Below are 16,356 nucleotides of genomic sequence, written 5' to 3' on the forward strand. Positions count from 1 at the left end.
TTCATTCGAGTACCGACTAATCCCGTCGCGAGCTGGGGCCAAGGCCCCTCACTCAACGCTAAGTCACTGCGAAGGGTCCCACAGGGCCCTTGTTCGGGCCACCGAGCACCTGCTCTCGTCCCGCAGGCCCCGGGTGCACCACAGCTGGCGCGGCGGGTCCACGCGGGAAAGCCAGACCCCGCCGCCAGCTACCTTGCTTGCCTCTTTCTGCAAGTTTCCGGTCTCTGACTCAGAGGCCCACCTGTGGAGGCCCGTCGCGGGTTTATATTTAGCTGCTGAAGCTCTGTGTGTGTGTGTGTGTGTGTGTGTGTGTGTGTATCCTGAACATAGCAAGTGTTCTCACGATAGCCGGCCCCGCAGAAGGCGAGACGCGGACCACCTTCCCGGGCGGGTGGGAGGTGTAGGTAGAAACGGGCTCGGTGCAGGCAGAGAATCCACGGAAGCAGGAGCTGCGTGGAGAATCTCCCGTGCCGTGAACAACGCATAGCGTCTGCGGCCAGCCAGCCTGCCTACGTGGCCAGGCGAGGTGCCCCGCCGCCAACTGCCGCCCACTGCCAACGGCAGCCCCCCAAATAAAGGGGGCGTCGCCACTGAAGCAGAACAAAGCACTGCGTCTCAGCCACGGTTCTTTCTTCTGGGGGACGAGGCTGGCGTTGCCCCTCGGGGTGAGGAGGGTGGAGAGGAGGGGAGACAGAAAGGAGAGGAAGGTGGGCCACTCAGAAGCCTAGGGGCTCACGAGGGAGAGAGGCCTCGTAGTCCACCACCCAGCCCCCCCCCCCCATGGCATTTCCATCTTCCTCCCATGAATCTTTGCTGCGGTCCTCACAGGGAGGTCTACAGTCTCTCCGCTCTGCCTTAAGCCCCTCCCCTCAGAGCTTGTCTGGAATCTGCTTCCTCTTCCTCAGTCTACATCTTGCTCAGCTAACTGTGGTCTCTTGCACCTCCCCACTTCCCAGGAGAGCCATTTGCTGGTCCCTGGGACCCCCATATTCCAAGGCTAGCAGCCACCTGAGCAATCAAAGGCAGTTGGAGCCGAGTCTCCGTCTTCCACGCCCCGCCAGCGCTTCCGGTCGCGGCTCCTCTCCTCCGGCTTTCTCCTCTGAGCAGACACTAGTAATCGCTTGTCAGTCTTAGCCTGTTGCTATGACTAAGCTCTCAGGACCAGACTATTTATAAGAAGAGAAATTTGTTGCTCACAGTCCTGAAGGTTAGAAGGCCAAGGTCAATGCACCAGTAGGTCCAGTGCAGCGAGAACCTGGTCTCTGCTGCCAAGAGGGCGCCTCGCAGTGTCCTACACAGGGGCCGGGCAGGGTCCTATTGTGGCAGAAGGCCATGGAAGCCTCTTCCAAGGACCTTGATCCCATTGATGAGAAGAGCTCTCATCACCGAATCACTTCTTAAAGGCAGGGCACACTTTCCCATTGGCCATGAGGTTTCACTGCTTGATGACTTGAACTCAAGGCCTGGGCACTGTTCCTGATCTTTCTTTTGCTCCCCTGCCAGTTGAGCCTCCGCTCAGTTTCTGGCTTTTCGGTAGTTAGCTGGGGGTAAGTCTCACAGATTTTCCTACCCAGGTTGGTTTTGAACCTCAATCCTCAGATCTCAGCCTCCTGAGCAGCTAGCTTGACAGGAAGGAAGCACTGGGGCCTGACTCCCTGCTTGGGTTTTTGTGTGTGTGTGCGTCTCGCGTTTCCGAGATCATCTCGGTAGGAAGCCCAGGCTGGCCTCGAGATTGCTTTGTAGCTTGGGCTAAGCTGAAATTTGTGATTCTGCTTCCCCCTTCCAAGTGCTGGAATCACAGGTGTGACACAGCACGACTGGTATTTGTCCCCATGGCCCGTGGGGACACGCCGCTCCCAGGACTGGCCCAGCTTGGGCCCAGCAGTTCCTAGGCAGCCTTTGCATCTGGACTGAAGACATCCTTCCTCGAGCAGACTTTCTAGAAGGCCCATCCCTCCCCAGCATTGATAACTGCGGTGGAGCTCCAGGAGCAGCTCCCCTGCCCGGTTCTTCCACCTTCACACATTGCTCCTCGGAATGGCTCCGAGACCCCAGCACCCTCCGGGCAGGCGCTCTGCACAACACAGCTTCCATTTTGTTAGTGAAGAATGACGTACGCATGTTCCAAGAGCAATGAAATCCAGAGCAAGAAAACACGCTCAGTACGGGGCCACCCACCGATGCCCAGCACAGGGGAGACACTGGGTCACACACAGAACCTGTCACAGGTTTTGTTTTATTTATGTGACTGGCTGGGCACAGAAAACACACACACACACACACACACACACACACACACACACACACACACACACACACCAGTTTAAAATATCCAAACAGAATTCACTGCAACTTTTGTAGAATTTAATTTGTGCTACAAGACATGTTGCATAGGAAACTATGTTAAGCCCTGAGGAAAAAGACCCATGGTTTAAGGTGCAACTGGTTCTGTTTCTTCTTTGGGGAGAAGGTTGAGAGGTGATATCTGGGCAAAATGAAGACGAAGAGTGGAGAAACAGAACGGACGGTGATTTCACGTGGTCATCGGGAAGTCGTGTGATTCAGTCCCTGCAGCATGAGAGACCTCGCGTTGACTTTCAGTCCGTTGGCCTCAGTGTTGGGATTGGTAGGTCTATAACACGTCAGCTCCGTGATTAAACCAAGCAACTAGTGTGTCAAAGAAAGCAGCGGAAGGGCAGGAGACGCAGGGGTCCCAAATGGGCCTAGCAGCCCTTCAGAGACGCGGCCTGTGTCCTGGGCCATTCCCGGGGTCGCCTCACCGGGGGTCTGCCAGGTGCCAGTCCCGCCTCCTGTCCCCTTCTGAGACGCCGCAGCCCCCCAAGCGACCACGGACCCCTGTGCAGCGGGCTCTGAGCTGAAGCCCCCAGGGCCGCCGGCCCGGCCCTCCGCCCCGACTTCACACACAGTGCGATGTCGCTTGCAGAACCTGCTCCCTCCGATCCTGCCACCGTACCCAGATCTAGCGAGCGTCCCCTCTACCATTTATCCCCAAGGCGGCCTGGGAGCACCAGGAAGGAGGAAGGGTCCCATCTGAGATGAAGTGGAATGTGGAATTTGGCAAAGAGCAGCTGGTACTCGTGCCCGCCAGCACCTGGGGTTGCTTGGAAGCCTGCGGCTTTCTTCCCGCCCGCTGGGGAGGCTCGCTAGGCAGGAGGCACCCCGGGGGTGGGGTGGGGGGGGGCAGGGCCCTAGGTAGCCACGTGTCACTCTTCTGAATGACAAACGGCACACAGAGGAGGCCGGGCCAGAAAGAAGGGCAGGTTGAGCTGCTTTCTAAGCTACGGGCGGGCGCCAACACCCGGGGGCCAGCCTGCCACTGCGGGGCGACCTCGCACTCAGAGCCTGCCGTGTCCCCCAGGAGCCCCAGGGAGGAAGGAGGGGCCCACGGGCGGCCTGCCGGCCTCGCCTTCCCGCGGCCAGATGGCACAAAGGGACCCACACCGAACAGTGCTTTCTGGGCCGAGCGTGGACACGTGGAGAACGACTGGGAATCGGAAATGCCCCGTGGCCTTTAAATACCTATGTACAACACCTGTCACATGATTTAAAAAAAAAAAGTCTTTGAACCACAGAAAAACCCCCACAGCATCTGCTCCTATGAAGTTTATGGTCCGTTACAAAATCAGATACCATTTTCCTCATGTTCCCCTCCTCAGTCTTTTTCTTTTTTTTTTTAAAAAAAAGGTTTTTAACTTGAAATGTACATGTCAACAAATAGAAAGCTATCTGATTGGCAAGGAACCCAAAGAACCCCCTCCCCCTCCCCCCCGGGGCGGGGGGCAGCCCCTGGGTGGCAGGCATGGCCGGTCGGGGGGCGCTCAGGGTGGAGGGCGGGCGGGCGGGAGGACGGAGGCCCCGCTCAGATCACGAAGTCGTCGTGGTCGGCGGGGCTGAAGGCGGCGGCCCGCAGGATGTCCAGCGAGTTCACCAGGATGAGGGTCCCGGTGAGGTGCTTCCAGCGCTTGGTGATGGGGTTCTTCATCCTGTCCAGCCCGGTGTGCAGCTCCTGGATGACATCGCGGTAGCTGTCCCCGATCTGATGGCTCCAGGTGAGCAAGAAGTCATAGGCAGGTTTCCACATGGCCTGTGTGACGGGGCCGCAGCACGCGGAAACGGGGGGGGGGGGGGAAGGGGTGAGATGGGCTGTGTGCTCTGCACTGGCCGTCCACGGCATTCTTCAGGAGGGAGGGCGCCCGGGGGAGCCCCGGGGGAGCCCCAGGAGCAGAGGAGGACGGGTGCACGGCTCTCCCCTCGCCACACCCTGATCTGCGCCCGTGCCATTGGGAACTCACCCCGAGCCTCTTTCCAGGGAGGTATCACTGTCCCCCCCCCCACCCGGGTCCCCCCCTCTCCCCACCCCCGCTCGCCCTGTTGTCCCCCACCTGGGCCCTCACGTACCTCACTGTCCACAACCCCGTTCCTGTCCCGGTGGGGAGACTCGTACGCATCCATCTGCTGCTTGGAGACCTTGGCGAGCTTCTCGGCCAGCTCCCTCCAGCGCTGGGCCACCTCCACGGCCGTGGTCAGGAGCACGAAGTCCTGGATGAGTCTCACCACCAGGCCCTGGCAGTCCATTTTCAGTAAGGCCTGGGGGGAAACGAGCACAAGCTGGGTCGGGGATGGAGCCAGACGCTGGCTTCCAGGGCGGTGGCCACGGCTGCCTCGGGACGGAACCCAAGACAACGCTGGCCCGGGTGCCTGATGCTTAGTTTCGGCCACTCACTCATTTCAGAAGCGGTCCGCTGTAATTTGAATTGTGGTATATTCAAAAGAAATGGCTTAAAAAAACGCGCAGGGTTTACAAGATTTGCGTCTCCGAGGTAAGAAGGTCCTCATCTCTGGGTCTGAGAGCACGTCTGGGTGACCCTGGAAGGATGCCCCTCCACAGGGTCTGCTGTCCAGGGAGCACCACGTCCTCCGGCCGTGTGGATGGCCACGGGGCTCCACACCACACAAACACGGGCGTGGAGTGTGCACGTGTAGCCGCCGGCTCCCGAACCTCCGGCGCCCGCTCCGTCCCCTAGGTGACAGAGTGCGTCCCGGTCACCCGGCTCTGACCCGTCATCCCGTCAGGAGCGGTTAAACGCGCTCTCCGCGGGGGCTCTGGGTGGGCACAGCACACGGAGGTCCCGCGGGCAGATGATTTCCGGCCCCTGACTGGCTATACAGCTGGAAGGAGGCGCAGGGTTCCGTCTCCGCAGATCCCATCCCGTCCCCCGTGAGGGAAGGGCCGTCTGACACTGGGAACGCAGGTGTCCTTCCCTCCCTCGCCACGCCTCCATTTACACAATCGCTACAGGACGTCGCGCTTCACCAAACCGCCCACACCACCACCACCACCACCACCACCACCACCCAGGGGGAACTGAGGCCGTTTCTTTAAAGGGCAAGTGTTGAGTGTGCACCAAATCTGAACAACAAAAACGACACCGCGGGAGACCGTAGCGCTGGGCACTGCCGCTGCGGTTCCCTTCGATGTCTGAGCGCACAGGAGGGAGGCATCAGCAAATGTCTCAGGCCCATTCCAGCGGGGATTTTGTGAAGCAGACTGAGCTCTGATTGCCGTCAGGAAGGGAAAGGGTGCGATGCTGTCTGTGGCCCAATCTCAACGTGGCAGACAGGGCCTCCAAGCAGCCATGGCTGCGACAGGTGGGCAAAAGGACAGGGCTGGGTCCTCGAAAAGAAGCCACTGAAGAAGGGGGGGGTCCCCAGGCTCCCGGCGGCCCTCTTTAAACAGGTCTCAGGAGCTCGCTACCAGCTACAGCTTCTGCACTTATTCTGTATCTCCCTCCATGCTCAAGATGGTCAAGCACCAGGAGATGATTGCTCTTCTAACCCACGCCACGATCACTAGGGGATGAGCACTCCTGTACCTACACCACGATCACCAGGAGACGAGCACTCCTGTACCTACACCACGATCACCAGGAGACGAGCACTCCTGTACCTACACCACGATCACCGGGAGACGAGCACTCCTGTACCTACACCACGATCACCGGGAGACGAGCACTCCTGTACCTACACCACGATCACCGGGAGACGAGCACTCCTGTACCTACACCACGATCACCGGGAGACGAGCACTCCTGTACCTACACCACGATCACCAGGAGACGAGCACTCCTGTACCTACACCACGATCACCGGGAGACGAGCACTCCTGTACCTACACCACGATCACCAGGAGACGAGCACTCCTGTACTTCACACCATGATCACCAGGAGATGAGCACTCCCGTACCTACACCACGATCACCAGGAGACGAGCACTCCTGTACCTACACCACGATCACCAGGAGACGAGCACTCCTGTACCTACACCACGATCACCGGGAGACGAGCACTCCTGTACTTCACACATGATCACCAGAAGACGAGCACTCCTGTACCTACACCACGATCACCAGGAGACGAGCACTCCTGTACCTACACCACGATCACCAGGAGACGAGCACTCCTGTACCTACACCACGATCACCAGGAGACGAGCACTCCTGTACCTACACCACGATCACCAGGAGACGAGCACTCCTGTACCTACACCACGATCACCAGGAGACGAGCACTCCTGTACCTACACCACGATCACCAGGAGACCAGCACTCCTGTACCTACACCATGATCACCAGAAGACGAGCACTCCTGTACCTACACCACGATCACCAGGAGACGAGCACTCCTGTACTTCACACACGATCACCAGGAGACCAGCACTCCCGTACCTACACCATGATCACCAGAAGACGAGCACTCCTGTACCTACACCACGATCACCAGGAGATGAGCACTCCTGTACCTACACCACGATCACGAGGAGAGGAGCACTCCTGTACCTACACCACGATCACCAGGAGACGAGCACTCCTGTACCTACACCACGATCACCAGGAGACGAGCACTCCTGTACCTACACCACGATCACCAGGAGACGAGCACTCCTGTACTTCACACATGATCACCAGAAGACGAGCACTCCTGTACCTACACCACGATCACCAGGAGACGAGCACTCCTGTACTTCACACACGATCACCAGGAGACCAGCACTCCCGTACCTACACCATGATCACCAGAAGACGAGCACTCCTGTACCTACACCACGATCACCAGGAGATGAGCACTCCTGTACCTACACCACGATCACGAGGAGAGGAGCACTCCTGTACCTACACCACGATCACCAGGAGACGAGCACTCCTGTACCTACACCACGATCACCAGGAGACGAGCACTCCTGTACCTACACCACGATCCCCAGGAGACGAGCACTCCTGTACTTCACACATGATCACCAGAAGACGAGCACTCCTGTACCTACACCACGATCACCAGGAGACGAGCACTCCTGTACTTCACACCATGATCACCAGGAGACGAGCACTCCTGTACCTACACCACGATCCCCAGGAGACGAGCACTCCTGTACTTCACACATGATCACCAGAAGACGAGCACTCCTGTACCTACACCACGATCACCAGGAGACGAGCACTCCTGTACTTCACACCATGATCACCAGGAGATGAGCACTCCCGTACCTACACCACGATCACCGGGAGACGAGCACTCCTGTACCTACACCACGATCACCGGGAGACGAGCACTCCTGTACTTCACACATGATCACCAGAAGACGAGCACTCCTGTACCTACACCACGATCACCAGGAGACGAGCACTCCTGTACCTACACCACGATCACCAGGAGACGAGCACTCCTGTACCTACACCACGATCACCAGGAGACGAGCACTCCTGTACCTACACCACGATCACCAGGAGACGAGCACTCCTGTACCTACACCACGATCACCAGGAGACGAGCACTCCTGTACCTACACCACGATCACCAGGAGACGAGCACTCCTGTACCTACACCACGATCACCAGGAGACGAGCACTCCTGTACCTACACCACGATCACCAGGAGACGAGCACTCCTGTACTTCACACACGATCACCAGGAGACCAGCACTCCCGTACCTACACCATGATCACCAGAAGACGAGCACTCCTGTACCTACACCACGATCACCAGGAGATGAGCACTCCTATACCTACACCACGATCACGAGGAGAGGAGCACTCCTGTACCTACACCACGATCACCAGGAGACGAGCACTCCTGTACCTACACCACGATCACCAGGAGACGAGCACTCCTGTACCTACACCACGATCACCAGGAGACGAGCACTCCTGTACTTCACACATGATCACCAGAAGACGAGCACTCCTGTACCTACACCACGATCACCAGGAGACGAGCACTCCTGTACCTACACCACGATCACCAGGAGACGAGCACTAACCACACAGCCAGCTGTGTCATCACCTCTGCACCTTCCTGGAAGGAACCCCGGCACCAGCACCACAGCCACCTTGGTTGAGAGGTGGGTGGGTTCTCCCCATCCACTGAGAACCCCACATAGTTCCCCTCCCCCCCCACCCCAGCCCTCCCTCGCTGGCTGCTCATGTGCGCAGCTGTCGGGTTTCTAGGGCAGCTCTGCCCGTCACACTCTACAGGCCACATTCCCCTCGCCCCCCCCCGCTCGTTCTCTCCTTGCTCTAGAAAGTTCTCTAAGCCCCCACGTCCCCACGGTCTGCTTCCTGGGAATCCCTCTGGCTCCGTGGGTCCCGGCCAGCACCGTCGCCTGACGTCTGGTGGCCACCCGGGAGCTTCCCCCCTCGGTGGCAGCGCCAGGCCCGGCTGTGACAGCTGGCCTGTGACAGCCGAGCTCTCCTTTGGAGGGCCGCCCTAAGCCGCTTCCGTCCTGGCTCCAACCCCCCCCCCCCCCCCCCCACTCATCTCCAATCGCCTCCTTTCAAGACAGAAACCATCCGCCCATTACAATTCGCCTGCCAGGGTCGGGGACTCCCGGGACCCCCAACGTCGCCCTGCCCCGGGCCAGCCCCGGCCAAGGCCAGGCTCTGCTCCTGCCTCTTTGTGCAGAGGAGGATGGGGGGGGCTCAGAGGGCTACAGGACCCCCATGGCCAGCCGGGAAAGCCTCCCGTCAGCAGGTTGGGTAAGAAGAACTGATCGCTAGAAGCGCTCTTCCCCAGTCAACACGATCCATGTCGTTTATGTCCCGTGAAAGCCCCTAATTCACAATCAGTGAAGAATGCCTGGCCAAGGGTCTCCCGGGGGGACACTACCCCTGGCCTATGGAGCTGGGGCCAGCCTGATTCTGGAACTTTCTATACGGGAGGGCCAGGAAGTGAACCCTGAACTGAATGCAGGTGCTGGCTAAAGGAAGGACCATCCTGAAGGCCCCCCTCCCCCGGCCCCCCAGCCACTAAGGCTGCGGGGGACCTCGGGGGTGGCCAGGATTCCACTTCTAACGGCTCTTTCTGGCTCTGCCTCCTCACTTCAGGTCCGCCTACGCCATGCGCTTCCCGGCACGTGTTCACACCCCGCTCCCTACCCGGCTGCAAGGTGCACACACACTCACAGGTGCTCAGGCACAGCTGAGATGTGTGTATGTGTGTGTGCACGCGTGCGCAGAGTGCAAGCTCACCGGGCCCATCCCGAGCCCCCCCTCCCCCCCCACACACACCCGGGCGCTCGGAGATGCCGAGGTCAGCGGTCAGCGTGAGCCTAAGGGCTCCCCGGAGGCTGCGGCCCCGGGAGCCGGCCCAGCGCCGACCGGGAAGCCTCGAGGACGCCGGGGGCCGGGCGCACTCACCATCACGAGCTCTTTCTGGAAGGACTTGCGGTCTCTGTGGTCGGGGTTGTTACAGTCCTCCTTCAGCTTCTCCAGGACGGAGGCCACCCGCTCGGGCTCGCTGTCCAGATCCGCCCGGCAGAAGAAGGTGAGCGGCAGGCTGGCGTAGCCCAGGGCGTCGGCGAAGGCGCGCCAGCTGCTGATGTTCTCCATGAGCAGGGTGCGCACCGAGGCGTAGATGTAGGTGAGGAACTTGCAGGGCCGGAGGATCTGCTCCAGCAGCACCGACGTGCTCAGCTCGGGCCCCGGCAGCAGGCTGGGCCTGGCCTTGCCCACCACCAGCACGTTCTTGGCGTGCACCAGGCCCACCTTGCCCTGGTAGTAGCCGATGTACCACTCCTTGGTCCACAGCTGCCCCTTGAGCCTGATGCGCTCCTCGCTGAGCAGCGCCACCGCGTCGCCCTTCTTGTACTCCAACAGGTAGTGGTTCTTGTTCTGCCGGACCACCGTCTTGAGCAGCTTGCCGAACTTGAGGCTGCAGACGGGGCGGTCCTGGAAGGTCGGGTACTTGGCGGTGGCCGCGAAGGGGGACAGGACGATCTTCCCCACCTCGTTCTTCTTGAGGAAGCGCCGCTGGCCGGACGGCTTGACGGCGCTTTTGGGGGGGGGCTGGGGCGTCTGCACGCAGAACTGCGTGAGGATGGCCTCCTGGTCGTCCTTCAGCTGCACCCGCAGGGTGAAGTCGGACAGCTCGGCCGGGTTCTGGGAGGCGATGGGGAACACCAGGCGGCTCACCTTGCCCAGCTTCATCTGGAAGCCCCGCACCACCTTGGCCTGCTCGCCCGCCCGCACCTCGTAGTTGGTCATGTTGGAGAACATGCACACGCGGAGGTCCTGGGGCCGGGGCAGGACGAACTGGTGCTTGCCCCACAGCTGGAGCGCCGCCGGGGCGGGGCCGGGGGCCTGCCGGGTGACCTCGCTCACCAACAGGGTCTTGGGGGCGCAGTCGTGCCCGAAAATGGTCACCACCGTCTTGAAGGAGGGGTGGATGTGCTTGGGCCCGTAGAGCCCCACGGTGACCCTCTTGTGGATGAAGTCCCACACGGAGGACGGGTAGAGGATGCTGGGGCCGTGGGCCACGACGGCCAGGTACATGCAGGGCTCCAGGCTGTCCAGGTGCACCTGCACGGTGTCCCCGTGGCTGTAGGCCAGGGGGATGGCCGCGTACGGCCCCTCCTTGGCGTCGCTCCTCAGGCAGCGCAGGCCCACCGCGCTCCTGCTGAAGACGTCGCTCTTCACCTCGGCGGACACCTTCATCTCCAGGATGAGGAAGGTGCGCACCTCGAGGTTGCTCAGCTTCACCTCCACCACGGGGCTGACGCTGCTGGAGCGGTCGCTGTTGAGCTCCAGCGGGGGGTCCAGCAGGGCCCGCAGGGAGATCTGCTGCGTCTCCCCGGGGGCCACGTGGCCCTCGGGCACGTGGACGCTGATGCTGGTGTCGGGGAGCTGCACGGCGCCCCCCGAGCTATCCAGCTTGCACACGATGCCGGTCTCCACCGCCTGGGTCTGGCCCCAGCCGGGGCTCTGGCCGAGGAGGTCCAGGTCGTGGCAGGAGCGGGCTAGCTTGCGGTGGTTCAGCCAGGCGGCGCGGAAGTCTTCCCGGCTCTGGAACTGCTCGGGAGCAGGCGACTTCAAGCCCGTGAAGAAACCCGAGGCCGTGGGCACGTCGGACTTGGCTTGCAGGACGGAGAGCTCTGACAGACTGTAGGAGCGTTTGCTCCGGAAGAACGGGTTGTCCCGCTTCGCCGGCTGCTCCGCCTGGAACCCGTTCGTGGCGGGGAGCTCGTCAAAGATGTTGCCGGTGCTGTTGGTGGTAGCCGAGCTGGATTCGGTGAACGAGGACGTCCGGTATCGAACAGCAGCAGATCCACGGTATTTTTAGGATTCGATTCGTCCAGGCTGGGTGGCATGTTCCCGTTGAGAAAGGGGTTCGTGTGGACCCCGTTCCAGAAAGGGTTATTACTGTAGGCTTTACCGGATCCTTTCTGGTCATCTGTCCATGCCCCAAGAAGATCCAGCTCCTTGGCGACTTCGTCTGGGCTGTCCGGAAGATTGTCAATCATACCACTGTCGCTCAGGGTCGAGTTCCGGTAGTTTAAGGGCTGCACGTAGGAGGAAGGGATGTAGCCCATTTCGGTGGTGTTGTGCGCGTACCACCATTCCCCACCCGACGTATCCAAGACGTAGAGATGGTCGCCCTTGGAGAACTTCAGGGTGGTGAAGTTGGTTGGGCAGTAGTCCTTGATCGCAATCACTTCCTTTGCGTTTCCAAAAGGCGTGGGGTCGTCGACTAGCAAGGCACTGGGAGAAGGCACTGCGTAAAACAGAAAGACAGCGAGTGAGGCCGGGCTCACGAGTGCCGTGGGACTCCAAGGAGGAAGAGGGGAAGATGGGAAACAAGCAGACCGCATGGAGATGTGGCCACCGACGGGGCAAGGGACCGATGAATGAAAACCAAGACCAACTTCTTTACGAACTTCTCCTGACTCTGTGGTCACCTTGTCACTTTCTAACTTAACCATGGGGGGAGAAAGATCAGAGTCCCCAGACCACCAAAGACAGGCAAGTCAGCCCAACAGGGCAGTTCACAGGTCCCTTTGTTCTGAATGTCCTATTTCAACCACTTTTTTCCTTATTAAATTGTAGCATCACTAGCATTAGTGTTAATCAAGCTCACAAGGACCGGAAGCCGGATTCTTGGGCTACAGTAGGCGTACAGCCGGGGAAGGGCAGCGGGTCCTGAGTCTCCCAGGCCAATTCCGGGCTGTCTTTCAGCATAGGACAGAGGAACAGAGGGGCGCGTCCCTGACAGACTCCGTTGTTAAGTTTCTCTGGTTCAACTCATCCTCACCAAAGCGTCTCTTCAGGCAAGCAGTGTTTTGTTTTTTTTTTAATTTATTTTTTTAAAATTTATTTATTAATTGAACACAATTTTTTTGACAAGGTGTTGTGCAAAAAGGGTACAGTTACATAGTAGGGCAGTGTGTACATTTCTTGTGATATCTTTCGCCCTGTTTTTCTTTTCCTTCTCTAGGTCAGGTAGACATATATACAATATACAATGTATCAAGAACATATATAGTAGCCACGTGGCCACGCCCAAGAAAGTTTGCCTAGGGCTTTAAATGTAATGTCGATATTAGACAATATGTCGACAGTAGTCTTATATGAACGTACATACATAGCTTTTGAGCTATTGTATTCCACTGAGAGGTCAATTTTTGACCTTTATATGTTGAGTAGTTGTTTGGTTTTAGTTACCTACTGTTGGGTCGCTGCCCCAATCCTGTGGGGAATACCATTTGACAAGCAGTTTTTGGTTTCACGAACTTGGTCTCTACTGTCTCTCCGTCTCCCTTTGTTAACAGTCATATATCAGGGAGATCATGCCCCTTTGTTTTCTGTGTTCTAGGCTTGTCTCGCGAGCGGTGGTTTTTGAGGCTGGTCGCTCAACCTCTTTGGCAAGATCACTCACAGGGATGGAGGGACCGTCCCAGGCAGCTCGAAGGCCAGGAGGTCACAGGTGGTCACGACCACAGCAACTACCGAGGCAGCCTGAAAACGCCAACACTTTAAAAACCGGGTCGGGTTCATTTACACTTCTTGCTATCAGACCACGTGGGTTACCAGTGTGACCCGAGAAGAAGAGTAAGTCATCTGAGCAAGGAGTGCAGTTCTGAGAATCAACAGATGTGTTAACCATTCTAGCTCCCGCCCAAGCGAGGCGGGCTGAGGATGGAAAGCTCCCGTGGCAAAGGCCTCCACCCTCCACCCTATGGAAAGACAGCTCCCCACCCCACCCCGGCCGCAGCGGTGCTCACAAGTGCAAGGAAGCAAGCTTACTTTCTGTCTCAAACTGTCTTGCCAACAACTGGATGGCATTCTGGGCTGAACGACACCTGCATCGAGTCATTCATACGTGGCTAAGTCCTACCATCAGCCAGTTCTATCCAGCTGGCCATCCCAAAACAACTGACTAGCCAGCTTACTTTTTATTTGATTGTGGAATACTAGAATCGAAGTGGGCACGGGTGGCTCCCTAGCTACTCGGGAGGCTGAAGTTCGAAGTTAGACCGAGAGGAAAAGTCTACAAGTGATGTCTTAGGAAGAGTTCCTATCCACTGCCACTCGCTAGGTTACGAGGAGAACACTGGCGGAGCGGGCTCCTGGGTTCCGACGCCCTCCTGGGACCCCCCAGACCCGAGCTGGAATCCAGGCCCTTCAAGCCACAGGAACATGGCAGTCCAGTTTTCCTCCTGATGGAGCAACGCATCTTCCCTTAGCAGACCGTGCTGGGGACGAGGTGAGATGAGGGACCGGGTGCTCCGTGTAAAGATGCCTAGCCCACCCAGGGCGGGACACGCCAAGCGTCACCTGAAGACGCACACGCCCCTCCCCTGCGTGTCCCTTCCACCCTCACGGTGGTCCATAGGAGACATGCCGGTGTCTTGGGGTGCAGAAAGGGAAGGTCGAGGCTGTCCCTTTCCGTTATAAAACCACACCAGGGGCTGGCGTAAACCAAAACAGCAGCTCGAGGGTGGTGTGAAGACAGCCCGGGGGGGGGGGGGGGGGCCTTTGTCAGCTTGGGCTCGGCAGGGGTGGACAGAAAGGCGCTTGGAGAGCAGGGGTTGGAACCAGCGGAGGCTGGGCACCCAGCTCGGACTCTCCCAGGGATCCTTGGTCATGGCACAAAACCTGGGTGTGCGGCCCGGCTGCACTGGCACCGTAAGGGCCTCGGTTTCTTTATGGCCAACCGCTACCCCGATAGACGAAGTTAGGAGTGGCATTTTGAGGCCCTAAGGGCCACCTTGTGGGGAAGGGACCCTAGCTTCTCTCAGTTGCTTGGGTAAAAGGACCCGGTTTACATGACTTACCTCAAGAAAGAGGGGTGAGAGACAGGAGGGCAAAAGAAGGATGGAGGCTGGGCTTCGGAGGCCTTTGCGGGCCATCATTTGCTGAGCCCCAAGAATGGGCTTCAGGAAACATTACGGAAAGGGGAACTGGGTCAGGCTGAGGTCCAGTAATGGAAACCACTTAGCTTCCTGACACATTTACTGGAAAGCCAATTAAAACCAACTGAGAATTAGTCAGTAAAGGCCTGCTAGAATTCCTCTACAATCCTATCCTGTTCTGCTCCCCAGAATAATTAAGTTTCCTTTCAGCAATACTTTAAAATAAGAAAATAAAGCCATTAATAAGCGTGCTTTGCGTACCGCCTCAAGTGTATCAATGCCAATTATCGCTTTAGTTTTATACGACCGAAGAAGGAGGAGGTTTTTACTCAAAATTCCAAGCACTTGTCTCCAAACGGAATGGCGATACATCTCGCCAAAGGTTCGGGCTCATCTACAGCGAAGCAGCCCTCCCTTCCTCCGCCCCTCCCCCTCCCTCCCCCTCGCCCCTCCCTCAGTCCCGGAGGAGGGGATGGAGGTGTGAATTCTGGTCTGGGCCATGCTGGCCACACCACCACACACCCCAGGGGCATGGAGCCGCGGGGCCTTGAACTCAAGGCTTGGGCACTGTCCCTGAGCTTCTTCGTATTCGAGGCCAGCACTCCGCCACTTGTGCCAACAGTGCCACTTCTGGCCTTTTCTGAGCAGTTTATGGGAGGTAAGAGTCTCACGGACTTGCCTGCCTGGGCTGGCTTCGAACCATCATCCTCACGGCTCAGCCTCCTAAGTAGTTAGGTTCACAGGCGTGCGGCACCGGCACCCGGCAGCCGCCTTGACTTTAACGCGAGAGTCTCCATGGGTGTTAGGACGTTCGGCGGTCGCTGTTGTCGTGGCTGCCCAACGCACGCCACCAGGAGCGCACACGAGACAACGTGGCCTCCCGTGTGAGGCCAGGGCCCACCCACACGTTGTCTGAAAGATCCATTTCTCACCCACCCAGTTTGAGAAGGGCGCTAGAGAAAGCCGCGGAGCCGGCCGGAGTGCTTGAGCTCTGGGCTCTGCTTCCGCAGCCACGGCTGGCAAGGGGCCACGTCTATTCCTTCACACGCGCTCCTCGCTGCTTTCGAGCTGCAAGGGCAGCGCCGAGCAGCAGAGCCAGACCTGAAAAACCAGGGAGAGGCGGAAAGCCCTTTCTCCTCCGGTCGTTCCCAGCACTTCCTTCCTCTCTCTTCTACACTGTCTCTCTCCCCTGCCCCCCCCCCCCCCCGCCCTCGGATGGCTCCACCACCAGGTTCCTTCCCTAACACATACGGGAAGAAGGGGGCTCATTACCAAGGAGCTCACCTTTGACATCATTAAAGCTCGTTTCTGAAAAGCCCTCGCTCAGGTCAATCAGGGTCCCCTCCGACTTGCACCGAGGGAGGACGCTGGAGTTGGCGGCGCGGATCCGCTGGGCAGCCATCCTGAAACGCGGGGCAGCGCGGGCGCTAGGGCTTCATGTCTCTCCCTCCACGATCGCCGCCGTGGCGGAGGCTCCGGTCTCAAGCCACCCCGTGGCCCAGCCGCGCCCGCTCACATCTGAAAGGGGAGGAGAGAAGATGAGAGGTCGTTTTCATGGAAAGGAGGCAGGGATTCTCTATCCTCTGAGCCATGGCAATGAAGGAATCCGTCTCTCTTCTCCCGGCCCCGGGAGCAGAGGGGCTCTGTCCCCACGG

At 58.8% G+C, this 16,356-nt stretch overlaps 1 protein-coding gene across 1 annotated transcript; it reads right to left on the reverse strand.

The window, feature by feature from the left end:
• Positions 1-2,345: 2,345 nt before the first annotated feature.
• On the reverse strand, positions 2,346-16,202 carry Sh3bp4 (SH3 domain binding protein 4). Its single transcript, XM_048344475.1, is given in 5 exon segments — positions 2,346-4,105; positions 4,420-4,608; positions 9,711-11,593; positions 11,596-12,063; positions 15,986-16,202. Coding segments are annotated over 5 exon segments (2,883 nt in total). The 5' UTR covers positions 16,104-16,202; the 3' UTR covers positions 2,346-3,880.
• Between the last annotated feature and the right edge of the window lie 154 nt (positions 16,203-16,356).

This window comes from Perognathus longimembris, chromosome 4, assembly GCF_023159225.1.
Source record: "Perognathus longimembris pacificus isolate PPM17 chromosome 4, ASM2315922v1, whole genome shotgun sequence".
In the NCBI taxonomy this organism is placed as follows: Eukaryota; Metazoa; Chordata; class Mammalia; order Rodentia; family Heteromyidae; genus Perognathus; species Perognathus longimembris.